Genomic DNA, 13583 nt, shown 5'->3' on the forward strand with positions numbered 1-13583 from the left:
CACCTACCATTTTGTCCATTATTAATGGAAATGGAAACTCGAAACGCGCGTCGTTTCTCATAAACGACATGAATAGACTATGGTCGTTTAAAAATAAAATGATCAAGGCATTTTAAAGTTTGAGTTGAGAATCTTATATATGGATTCACAAAAAATTATTAGTGGTTTTTGAAAATAAATGTAAATATATGGTATAGTTCTTTATACGATATCACACGCATAGTTCGTTATTCAAATATTTTATATGCCTCATTTAAACTTTAGAAAAGAAAAAAAGTCCTATATTTAACAGATTTTTAATCGAATGAGATTTTTCTATATCTAGATTTTTTGACGTTATTTTTTTAAAATATTTTATTAGTGTCATATAAAATATTAATAATCACTTTAATTTATATTAAACATAATGACAAATTTGTATAAAGTTGTAAAAATAAAAGAATTAAAATAATATTTTATCAAAAGACTAAAAGTATATTTTAGCCTCTATTATATAGAGTTTATTAGTTATAAATTTTTGAAAAAATAATTTATATTTAATAATTTAGATATTATTTTTAATTTTTTTAAAAAAATATAAGTTATTTTATATTTATCTTTATTTTTTTTAATAAACATTATGGGTCTATTTGTTATAAATTTTTGAAAATATAATTTATATTCAATAATTTAGAGATTATTTTTTTTAAGAAAAATATAAAATTAGATATAAAAAAAATATTATTTTGATAAGTTATCAAATACATTCTTATAATTTTCGAGTTATTAATTTTTTAAGAACTGTGACAAATAAAACCCAAGAAAATGTAATTTTTTAATGAATTTTATCTGTAAGAAACGATTATATAATAGATTTAAAGAATTATTTAACCAACAATCAATAGTAACATGTTACGTGGATTAAACATTCAATAAGTGATATAAATATTATTTAATATGATTATTATAAATATTATTATAATTACACACAGTATAAATAACTATTGTAAATTATTACATATTTATTTTATTTTAAAATATTTGTCACATTTAACTTTTTAATATAAATTACAAAATATAACAAATAAAAAAAGAAAACAATAAATTTACTAATTTATTTTTATGATCTATTGATATATTCTCATTATAATAAATACATTAAAGTAAAAATAATAAATTTGAATTATATAAATTATAATTAAATTAAATTAATAAAGTTATATTAAAAATAAAAAAACAATAATTATTTTGAGATAAATATTTTTTAGTGACAATAATTTTAGAGGAGAGAGTAATATGTTAAAATAATTTATTTTTTTTATAAAATAATTAGAATTTAATAAGAAGGAAAAAAATGGGGTGGGGTTATCATAGTTCTGCAGAAACCTCGTAGATAGCCTCTAGGGCAATGAACCGTGTAGAAGAAGAAATATTCCAGCATTTAAAATCGACGTGGCATTACTCAGAAACCTCTCCTCTTTAGGAAACTGGGAATCCAAAAACCTTCTTTCCTTCAAATTGAAATTCCAAAGTGGTGAAAATGATCAACATTTTATAATCTATTTTTGTCGCAACTAGGTTTCTTAGTTTTGCTATCACGTGATAACCGCAACTCGTTAATGTGACGATTATTCAATGGAAGAAGAACAGGATCGAATTTTGCTTACTAGCTTAGGCGTTAAATCCGCCAATCCTGAAGACATTGAACGCCACGTTATAGAAAAGGTTTTTTATTTTTTTATTTTAACTTCATTGATTATGTTGAACTTTAATTTGAAACGCTGCGTTGAAAATTGAAATTTCTTTAACATAGATAGCAGTGTTGTTGTTTACTTGAAAGTTGAATTGAATCAAAACCTTATGGATTATAAGATAGTGTTAACTTTTGTAGGCTAGGAATGATTCAGTGATTGTTGCTGAAGCTGAAGGGAAAACTGATGAAAAAGAATGTTCTAATTTACCTGAAATCGTTGATCCGAAGTTTAGTGTTAAAGCTGAACTTCATCAGAAGTTGAGGGCGGTAGAATTTGAAATTGGCGCTGTTTATTCCACTATTCAACAGCCAAGAGATGTTGATAAAGGTGGAGAATGCGGTGATGTTGGTGAGGAAAATTTGGAGGAAGGGATTGGTGAGGGTGATGGTTCTAATCTTCAGCGTGTTCTTGCTGCTGATAGGCTGAGAAGTCTTAAGAATACGAAGGCGCAATTGGAGAAGGAGCTTTCCAGTTTGTGTAAGGATGGTGATTCGAAAAGCGTTGAGCGTGAAAAACTTATATTTAGTTTTGTTAAGGAAGACAGAAGACCTAAGAAGAAGCTTAAAGAAGATAAGAAATTGCAGAAAAAAACTGGAAAGCGGCTTAAGAAGGTCTCGTTTGATGCTGATACTGATTTTGACGCTGTTCTGGATGCTGCCTCTGCAGGCTTTGTAGAAACTGTGAGTTACTTGAATACTTTGATAGCTGATATTATTGTTAATGATTATTAATATAGGTTTTTGTCCTATTATGCTGCTTATTTCTTGTTCTATAATGATGTTTATATTATAAATATTATATATCTATAATGTGCTGCTTGAAAGAATCAAATTTGAAGAATGTAGTCGGGGATGTGAATAGAAGAACTAATTTCTACTGCTTGTTATTCAGGAAAGGGATGAATTGGTAAGAAAAGGAATTTTAACCCCTTTTCATAAGTTGAAAGGCTTTGAGCGCCGCATTCAACAACCTGAAGCCTCAACTAGTCATAATGCAGCTGAGCAAGAAAATACCGACGATCTTGCTTTGTCCAGTGTTGAAAGAGCTGCCAGATCATTTTCTGAGGCAGCAAAAGCTCGCCCGAGTTCTAAGCTGCTTGAGCCTGAAGAGTTGCCAAAGCTTGATGCACCCACTATTCCTTTTCGCAGGCTTAAGAAACCACTAATATTATCCAAACCTATAGACAGTGAGGTGGATCTGAATACAGGTTCAAAAAGGAAAAAGAGACGACCTTTGCCTGGTAGGAAATGGACCAAGCGTGTTTCTCGTGAGGATAGACAACTGGAAGAAAGTGGTATGTCTAGTTCATATTTATCTAGGGCACAGGAAAATACTAAGAGTATGAAACATTGAGGTAGTGGGTGTTCTGTGTTCCTATACCTTCAATAGGCTCCTAGTAAGTAGTAAGTAAAAGATTTGCAGGCCTGATGGTATATTTGGATTCTTAAGAGGAGCCAAAGCTGATTCTGATATTTTTAATTTATTTATCAACATTATCTGAAACTTTACAATGCCTTTACCATTAATAGCTCCAATTGGTTATAATTTGAAAAAGGTAAGGGTTAACATTAATATCTGTTATTGGTGTTTGTTTGTATGGACATGTCACCTTTTGTTATAATTCTCTGTTTTTATTGTTGGATGTGTATGTTGCATGCAATGCTAAAATGCCAGTTTTTTTTTGGAATCTGCCTTTTTTTTTTCTGAGTGATATGTATGTTGGTATTTTGCATGTTGATAGCTAATAATGATGAATTGTAAGATATGTATTAGCCCTCTGTCATGTGGGAGAAGGTTGGCTTATGATCCATTATACACTGGTTTCAGTTCATGCCACTCCTCTAGACTGCTTTGCTTGCTGTAGTATTATAGACATATCTCTTTTTGTTCATATTCAAGTAATTCAGCTTATTAAATTTATTGCAGAAAATGCAAATGGTGGTTTGGACACTTCCAGTTGTGAAAGTTTAGAAGTGCAAGATGTTGAACTTTCTGAACATGAGTCTTCTTATGTAACATTAGAAGGTGGGCTGAAAATCCCTGATAACATATTTGAAGCACTGTTTGACTATCAAAAGGTTGGTGTTCAATGGCTGTGGGAATTGCATTGCCAAAGAGCTGGTGGAATTATTGGTGATGAGATGGGTCTTGGTAAAACTATACAGGTATTATCATTTCTGGGTGCATTGCATTTTAGTGGCATGTACAAACCCAGCATTATTGTCTGTCCTGTTACACTCCTGCGACAGTGGAAAAGGGAAGCTAAAAAGTGGTATCCACAGTTCCACGTAGAAATTTTACACGATTCTGCACAGGATCTTGCTTCTAAAAAGAAACGAGCTGAATCCGATGGATCAGACTATGAAAGCAATAGTTCAAACGATAATGATTATGAGAGAAGTGTACCATCTAAAAACACAAGAAAATGGGAAACCCTGATAAATCGTGTCATGAGATCAGAATTTGGATTACTTATCACCACTTATGAGCAGCTAAGGATATTGGGGGACCAGCTGCTTGACATTGAATGGGGTTATGCTGTTCTTGATGAAGGGCATAAAATAAGGAATCCAAATGCTGAAATAACCCTAGCTTGCAAACAGCTACAAACTGTACACCGTATCATAATGACTGGTGCACCTATTCAGAACAAACTAAGTGAGTTATGGTCGTTGTTTGATTTTGTTTTCCCTGGAAAATTGGGTGTTTTGCCTGTATTTGAAGCTGAATTTGCAGTTCCTATAGCAGTTGGTGGATATGCAAATGCTTCTCCATTACAAGTATCCACAGCATACAGGTGTGTGGCCAGTATTTATTTTATTTTGGTTTGGGAGGGGGTAAATTAAAAAAAAAAATCAGCCTTACCACATTTGGAATTAGGTGCTAAATCATTTATTGTAGCAAGTAGCAACTTCCCCATGATCTATCTCAAGTTTACAAATTAAGACATTTGTCATAAGTTAGTTAGAATTTCTATCAAAATTGTAGAAACTTGCTCCCATCATTTTTCCGTTTGGTATATTTATTTACCTTGCCAAGTCCCAACTATAGAATTCCAAGACCAATTGTAATAATACTAGAAGAAGAGATAAATTGCACTTTTTGATAGGTTTGTGGGTGTAAATTCTTCCTATTGAAAGTTTTGAGTTAAACAAGGTTAAGTTGGTTTGTTGTTTTTTAATCATTTTTATTGTCACATGTAAGCTGACCAAATTTAAAAAAAAAAGAGAAATACAACTCAGAAGTTCCTATAAAAATATTTTATGTTCAAAAAGAGTTATCTGTAAGATATACTTTAATTTAGTTAATAATGTGTATGTTTGGTTTATACTTAACTATTGAAAACCCCCAAAGCAACTATGGAGTTCCTAAGGAAACAAAATAAGTTTGGAACTTTCCGATGTTAGTCCAAACATCAGTCTTTATTGTTCATAAACTGAAATACTTTCCCAGGATTTTCTAAATTGTAATTCTTCAAGCATAAAATTTAAAGAGTTATGAATAAATAAATAATTAACAACATATTTACATATTGAGACACTAGGATGTACAGGAAAATTTAAGTAAATGAAACCTGTGTATGAATATTTTTAATTAGACTGTTGACATTTTCCATCTAGGAAATGAGTTTATTTTTGGTCAACCCCATATACCAAATAATTTGAATATAATTTTGTTGTTCTGTAGGTGTGCTGTCGTGCTGCGTGATTTAATTATGCCGTATCTTCTCCGGCGAATGAAGGCTGATGTAAATGCTCAACTTCCAAAGAAAACCGAGCATGTTCTGTTTTGCAGCCTTACAGCAGAGCAAATATCCGCTTATAGAGCATTTTTAGCGAGCACTGAAGTGGAGGACATATTGGATGGACAAAGGAATTCTCTTTATGGAATTGATGTGATGCGCAAGATCTGCAACCACCCTGACCTACTTGAAAGGGAACATGCCTTCAGCAACCCAGATTATGGAAATCCAGAACGTAGTGGGAAAATGAAAGTTGTAGCTCAAGTGCTTAATGTTTGGAAGGAGCAGGGTCACCGTGTTCTTCTTTTTACTCAAACCCAACAAATGCTTGACATTTTTGAGAAGTTTTTGACCACTTCTGGTCATAATTACCTGAGAATGGATGGTCTCACTCCTGTAAAACAGAGAATGGCTTTAATGGACGAATTTAATGCCTCGAGTGAGATTTTTGTTTTTATTTTAACAACCAAAGTTGGGGGTTTGGGGACAAATCTTACTGGTGCAGATAGGGTCATCATCTTTGACCCTGATTGGAATCCTTCAACTGATATGCAGGTATGTTTGTATCTAATATGTCGTTTTACTCTTGAAGTGGTTGAAACTTGAAACATGACTGAAAAGCTTTCCTTCACCATTTTTTCATGGGGAAAACCGGGGAAAAAAGCGAGAGGAATGGAGGGGTATGGAAGGGGACATGAGAAATGTCCTCCTTTATCACCTCATTCAATTTCCTTTCTTTTGCATCAATCTAAATACACTCTGAAGTCTAATGCCTCTGATAATTTTCAGATTAAATTTTTGTTTGTGAAATTGTATCAACTTCATTCTCATGGAGAATAATGTTCTAGGCTAGAGAGCGTGCATGGCGAATTGGTCAGAAACGGGATGTGACAATCTATAGGTTGATCACACGTGGAACTATTGAGGAGAAAGTGTATCATCGTCAGATTTACAAACATTTTCTTACCAATAAGATCTTGAAGAACCCACAGCAGAAAAGGTTCTTTAAAGCCCGAGATATGAAAGATCTTTTTGTATTGAATGTGGATGGAGAAACTGGGTCAACAGAAACGTCAAATATTTTCAGTCAAATATCTGAAGATATAAATATTATTGGGACACACCAAGATAATCAGGATAGGAATAAATATAGTCAAACCGCTGAACTGGGTTCTGAAGAAGCTGAAGTTGGTAATGATGGTAAATCATGGAAAGGGTCTTCAAGAGGAAAGGGGAAAGAGAAAGTTGACAAAAGTGATGGGGCTGATGAAGAAGCAAATATATTGAAAAGTCTTTTTGATGCCAATGGGATACATGTAAGCTTCTTCAGCATCTTTCAGCTTACATCTAAATTATCTTGCATCATTACTTTTTTTGAAAATATTATTGGAAACTACATTCTCTATACGAGTAGTTATTTACGAATTAAGATAATTATGAAACAAACAAGCTTATATTGATGTATACAAGAATTACAAGGTATCTTTACCACATATTCAGACTATATTAGAGTGCACACACTGGTCTCTTACTCTGCTTCTTATCCTTTCAGTACTTCCTTTTTCAATGTATTGTTTTCCTTTTTGATAAACTTGTTATTTGATGGCAGAGTGCCATGAACCATGATTTGATCATGAATGCCCATGATGAGGAGAAGATGAGGCTTGACGAGCAAGCTTCCCAGGTTGCACAAAGAGCAGCAGAAGCTTTACGTCAGTCACGAATGCTCCGAAGCCATGAAAGCGTATCCATTCCTACATGGACAGGAAGGTCAGGAGCTGCTGGTGCACCGTCATCTGTTCGGCGGAAGTTTGGTTCAACTGTGAATCACCAGTTGCTAAATAATAGCAAAGCATCTAATGAATTACCAAGCAGCGGGTCTAACAAATTTAATGGATATGCTGCCGGGGCCGGGGCATCTTCTGGCAAGGCATTATCTTCTGCCGAAATATTAGCTAAAATTCGAGGTACCCAAGAAAAAGCCATTAGTGCCGGGCTTGAGCATCAGTTTGGTATTTCGTCAAGTTCCACTAATCAGTCTAGATCTACAGATGTTGGAAATTCCAGGGCTCCTGAAAATTCATCTGGATTCCAACCTGAAGTATTGATTCGGAAACTCTGTACCTTTCTTCAACAGCACGGTGGTAGCTCTAGTTCATCCAGCATAGTTCAGCATTTCAAGGACAGGATTCCCTCAAAAGATCTTGCCCTGTTCAAGAATATGCTAAAGGAAATAGCGACTCTGCAGAAAGGCTCAAATGGTTCGTATTGGGTTCTGAAGCCAGACTATCAAGTATAGTATGCTATTTGCCGATATACTTCGAAGCTGACTGCACAGTCCTAGTCACATAAATTGATGAGATACTCACTCCGAGACGTGAAGCTTTTCCTTGTGTTAAGGGGTAAATTAGTATTTGTATACTGATTTTGAATTTTATTTGGGATACAGGTGATAAGAATGCACCTGTTGCGTTCATTGGTGGTTTCTTATCACAATTTTGTATTAGAGAATGTGCTGCAAATAGTAGTTTTTTAAAGCCTCTTTTTATTTATTTGATTCTGGCCTGGGTGAGTCTAAGTAGACAAAAATGTGTGCGTAAAAGAGAACTTGTGTATTGGTTTAATGCGAACCTTTTTAAAGGGGGGGGGCACATGATGGTGCATGCAAGAGAAACTAGGGGAGGAACATATGGGTGTTTTTGATTTTTTGGGTTGTGATTTTAACGTGTTACTGTATCTGAGGGAAACAGTTTTTATACGCCAAATCGTCGTGTATCGACATCCGATTGTTTACATGGCAGATTTGTGAGGGATTTATTTGGTATTCTAGACGAGGACTTAGAGCATCTCCAACTGTAATCAAATGAGTTCGTTCGTCAGCATGTACATATATAAAATTTAGTTTTTTGCGAGTTTACCGTTGGAGTTGTGTCAACTCAGTGCTTTTAAGAAGGAACGGTACTTTCATAATTTAATAATAATAAATTTATAATAGTTAGTGGACCTTGTTTAATGAACGAGTTATTTCATTATGTGGTACAGTATATCCTACTTAATGAACCATGTTGAGTGAATGTTTCTATTACGAAATTGGAAAAGATATTAATTAAACTTTGATTGAATTAGTGATACTTTAAAGAAAATATTTATTTTTGAAAATATATACCGTACTATATAACATTGTTATAATTTAAAATATATAATGTTAATATTATATAATCATAAATATTGTTCACTTAAATATAATTTATTTTGTAATAAATTTAAATATAAAATTTATTAATTTACATTTTACACCCACTAATGTTTTAATAAATGTGAATTAACAAGTTGTACCTTTAAATTTGTGTTATACAATTTATTAATTTACACCTACCAAAATTTGAATGAACATAGAAGTTTGCTTACTTAACACATATTTGTCAAATATACTTAAGGTGTAAGTGCCTTATTTAAAAATAAAATAAAAAGTAAAACATTTGCATCAGTTTTTAATCTCCGATTGTAAATCAATTTGACTATTGTTCACTGCTTATTTGACCATTTGTTCAAAGTTATTTGTCTGGTAATTATCTAAGTGACGACTAATATACCAATTGCTGAAATGGATTTTTAAGCACACAAATGAGACATTTCTCCCAACAATTTTTTTTTTTACTTTTTAGTGATATTTAAAACGAGTATATCTATTGTATTTGTGTTTAAACACTGTACATTTCATCTTGTAACTATATAAGAAGAATTTTTTTTTATCAAACCATTACCATTATTTGGAGCATGGACAACATAATAGCCACTACATTGACAGTAATTTTTTTCTATAGTTGGAACAAATAAATTTAGAAAGCTGCCACACACCATGTTAAGACATTGGTAATGGATTGATGGTTGATGACATGCATCAGGAATAGTGCTTTGAACAAGAAAAATATTAAGTACACCTCAATCAAGAAAGATAGGGAGAATCAAGGAATCGGGGAGAAATTAATTTCATACGGATATAGAAACCTGTTATTACAAACCAAGGAAAAAAACATAGATATTTCCAGAACATTCCTCAAGGTATCGAATTACTCGGTATCTTTTGCTAACTATACTTATGACACCTCTTTCTTCAGTTTCCTCCACTATTTCTTTTCTTAAAATGAAGAACCCCAAAAAAATCAGCGAATAATAAAAGCCTCATAGTTAATATACTCGTATATATAATCAGAAGGCTGCCCATCCTGACGCAGTTGCTGATCCAGGAGTGGCTGATGAGGGAAGATTCTTCTGTAAATGCAAACATGAGATATGTTACAAATGATTTATTTTAGACGGTATCTGGGACTGCAACACATATAGGGAAATTAAACTGGAAATCACAAGATCACAGATGTGGATAACCAATATAATCGCTTGTTATTCAAATCAGAAGTCACTTTTTGTCGGAATCTAGATTGATAACCACAATCGGAAACTACAACCCAATAAACAAAACTGCCAGAATTGTTGCATTATATTTATATACATAAACAAAGAATTGCGGTTAGTATTCATACTATTAAGTGTTGACTTTATTAGTACTTAATTAGCAGAGTAAATAGAGTACCACTACGCTGTTATGCTGCCTTGTAAAGAAAAGTAATAAATTCCAACCGGAGTATCAAAATTAGATCAGACGAAATCTTTAAAATTAGATTTTATCAGAATTATCTTCAAATAATCTAAACGAAACAATGTTGCTGTCCATCCATGCAATAATTTGCAAGCTCTAAAATGTTCAATTAGGGAAACAAAAAAGTGCAAATAAGAAATGACAGAGTGAGCAGGATCAGCATACCTGCAGTTGAGAAAGATCTGATAGAGAATCAGTAGAATGTCTCACAACTTCGTGTGTCCCTTTAAGACTAGATCCAGGACCGGTAGAAGCAATCCGAGCAGCAACAGGATCATTCGGTGGGGGTGGAAGAGGAGATCTGATTTTTCCTGCTCCGCTTGGTGGGGGAGCAAGGTTTAATATTTTAGGCTTCGGAGTTGCTGCATGCCCACCCGTTAGGCCAGCAGCTGAAAGCATGCCAGTTCCACCAGCCGTCTTGTGCTTCACATTAATCCTGATGGTTTCCCCTTCCTACAGGCCAATTAACAAATACATCAAATATAGGAAAAGCCATGATTTGTAGGGGGAAATATAAAAACACAGTTAACAGAAGAGAAAGTAAATCCATCTAAATTTTGGATGATGAAGAGAAGGGGAGGGTTAACTGGGAGAAAAATACCCACAAGGAAAACCATGCTTGTGAACCATGTTTCAAAAAAAGGTCCACGATCCGGGTTGCAACATCAAGCTTTTTTAATTTTGATGTCTCCGCAAGAACAATTGAGGCCACATCGGCCCTATTTGACCACGGCCGTCTGCTACATCAAGTATCGTGGTGCGATCGCGACCATGATTTAAAACATTGTTTAAGAAACAAAAAAAACACAATTACAAACTGCTCTAAAAATCGGGTTTGGCCGAACCAAACCAACCTTGAACAATTCACCATCATCATAATAATAACATAAAGTAATAATTATAAGCTCCATAACACCAACACCTCTAATCGAATTGGTGTCCGAGACCGACACAACACTGACGCTGACACCTTGATTACATTCAATTAATTCATTTTCTCAAATTAATAGTGGTGTCAACATAATAGTGTTAGTACCGTGTTTGGTGATTGTATTAGTATTCGTGCTCATAGATTATAAGCATAACACAAGCATCTCAATGATCCACTTAACTACAACATAAAACCATGCTTCATTGACTCTAGCTTAAAAACTAATACTAATCAAAAGTACACAAGAACTACATCTATCATCTAAGCATACTAAAATAAAACTTATCTCACTAAGATTTCAATTAGCATCTATTTTTCAACTTCAAATTGAAAACAATTCATCATAATAATAATAACCACAACACTAAATTATAGTTCAACTACACAATCTGAAGAATTAGATTGATACAAGACCTTGAGCCTGTGATTAACGGCGGGGTGAATGTCGATCTGAGAATCCTCGGCATCATCGGCGTTACCAGATTCCTTATCATGCTCTCGCCGAACATACTTTTCGTGATCAGAAAGTGCAACATTGAAATCGAAAGCCTCGTTCCTCTCCGCAAACCCTAATCCAATGAAAGCGTGCTTACCTTGTCCGTCCTCGATCTTGAGTACAAAGTAACGAGACGAATCGAGAACCGGTTCTACAGAACCCTCACGCTGACCAGGGAAAACGAAGCACGCGGCGAATAGATCGCCGGAGTTCGGATCCTCTAACCGGATCTCGCATCGGTCACGACGCGATACTACTCGGATCCGACCCGACCAGATCTTATCGGATTGGAGCCATTCGCCACACTTGTAGCCGCCGGATGTTGTGCGCGGCGGGATCTTGTAGACGGAAACTTCGCGCACTACTAGTAGCGTGTGCTCGAAAGCCTCGTCTTCTTCCTCTAACGACATCGTTTTGGTTGCGTTTTGAGTTTGAATTTGAGTTTGAGTTTAATGTGAATGTGAATTTGAGAGAGGAGTTAGTTTTGGTGTTGTTGTTGTTTAATTAGTGGTTTTGCAAAATGAAGATTGGTTCGTTGTGGTGTCTGTCTCAACACTATCACAATGTCAACTGTTTTGGGAGATACAATGGCATTACCAATATGATCCTCTTTCTCTATCTTCTTTATTTTCATGTCTTACTCTTCAATCAATGCTTTATCTTTAAGTCACAAAAACCTGTTAATTTAACTCATAAATATCTGTTTTATTTCTTTATTTATTTTAATCTGTAAAGAGTTTTTACATAATTAATTAATTATATAATTAAAAATATTTACTTTTTATTATAATTATTTTTTAAGCTACAAGTATGATGTGTTGATAATATGAAAATTAAAATTTTATTTATTACATATTCATTGTTTTTATTTTGATAAAATTGTAAAAAATAATAGGTTGACTAAAAAAAGTGTTTTACCATTTTAAAATTAGTTATTCCAAATTATTCTTATTAATGTGAAATAGATTGTCATTTTATTTAATTTTTATGATTAATTGACAGTGTAAAAAATATATATTATTAATATATAAAAATATTCTCCGTAAAATATTTGATTTTAATCCTTAAACATAAAATTCAAAACAATATTATACATTGTTCTAAAAAATTATGTATTATACATATATTACACAGATTACTTGCAATATTAATTAATTTTGTATTACATGAGAAGAAGAAGTGCCTGCATATACGAAAAGTGCCGGCCACCAAGACGAAAAACTATCTAAAGCGGTAAAATATATATTTTTTAATATTACACTGGATTTCATTTTTTAATTTTTTTTTTAGCAATACACTGGCTTTTATTAATTATTTATTATTGTTGTGTTTACATAATTCTTAAAATTAAACTGTAAATTAAATTTGTAGGGTTGCAAAAAAATTCAACAACGTCATCTTCTTCTCAAACTAAAAAATTGCATTCCAATTAAGTTACTGTGTTGGATGCGATACCAAAAAATCTTCAATCAAGAAACATTAACAATTTTGAAACTCATCCCCATTAATCGAATTGTATAGATAGAATGTACAAAATTTCCAAACAACACATGGACCATTTCATCTTGAGTTACTAAGTTCCCATGTACATAACAATAATAGATTGGAGCTATACCTTGTGTGCTACCGAATCGATCCGAGGAAACAACTAGAGCTTTGGACAACTATCAAAAGAAGAAAATAACAAACACAAATAAAACTACCATCAATCGAAAGTATTGATTTCTTCTTACTACCTCGTGAAGAAATTAGATGATCATGAAGAGAATGTTCAAGTTATTTATGAGATTGAACTTTGTCAATTTGAGGGCTTAGGATTTGATGTTTGACAAGAAAAATGAAGTTAAGCACATATTAAAGGATAGGTTTTTTCTTTTAAACAAAAGGTAGGGGTAGATCCGTAGATGTTTGGATATTAAAATTGGTATTTAATTTTTCGGTATATGGTGAATGTGGAATATTTCATTCTTTTGAGGGGAATGCATAAATTAAAATAAACTTGTATAACTCCTTATATTAAGTCA

The 13583-nt window shown here is 33.1% G+C and overlaps 2 protein-coding genes across 2 annotated transcripts; one reads left to right on the forward strand and one right to left on the reverse strand.

Moving 5' to 3' along the window:
- Positions 1-1340: 1340 nt before the first annotated feature.
- On the forward strand, positions 1341-8032 carry LOC101495858 (protein CHROMATIN REMODELING 8). The gene is made up of 7 exons (XM_004495025.4): positions 1341-1704; positions 1871-2413; positions 2625-3027; positions 3660-4530; positions 5421-6030; positions 6324-6791; positions 7085-8032. Exons 1-7 carry the CDS (start codon positions 1615-1617, stop codon positions 7772-7774), a joined length of 3675 nt encoding a protein of 1224 aa, XP_004495082.1. The 5' UTR covers positions 1341-1614; the 3' UTR covers positions 7775-8032.
- Positions 8033-9448: 1416 nt separating this feature from the next.
- LOC101496185 (uncharacterized protein At1g03900) lies at positions 9449-12233 on the reverse strand. The gene is made up of 3 exons (XM_004495026.4): positions 11478-12233; positions 10298-10585; positions 9449-9747 (listed from the first exon to the last, which is right to left on the reverse strand). The coding sequence occupies exons 1-3, from the start codon at positions 11967-11969 to the stop codon at positions 9685-9687; spliced, it is 843 nt and encodes a 280-aa protein (XP_004495083.1). The 5' UTR covers positions 11970-12233; the 3' UTR covers positions 9449-9684.
- Between the last annotated feature and the right edge of the window lie 1350 nt (positions 12234-13583).

This window comes from Cicer arietinum, chromosome 4 (genome assembly GCF_000331145.2).
Source record: "Cicer arietinum cultivar CDC Frontier isolate Library 1 chromosome 4, Cicar.CDCFrontier_v2.0, whole genome shotgun sequence".
NCBI classification, from domain to species: Eukaryota; Viridiplantae; Streptophyta; class Magnoliopsida; order Fabales; family Fabaceae; genus Cicer; species Cicer arietinum.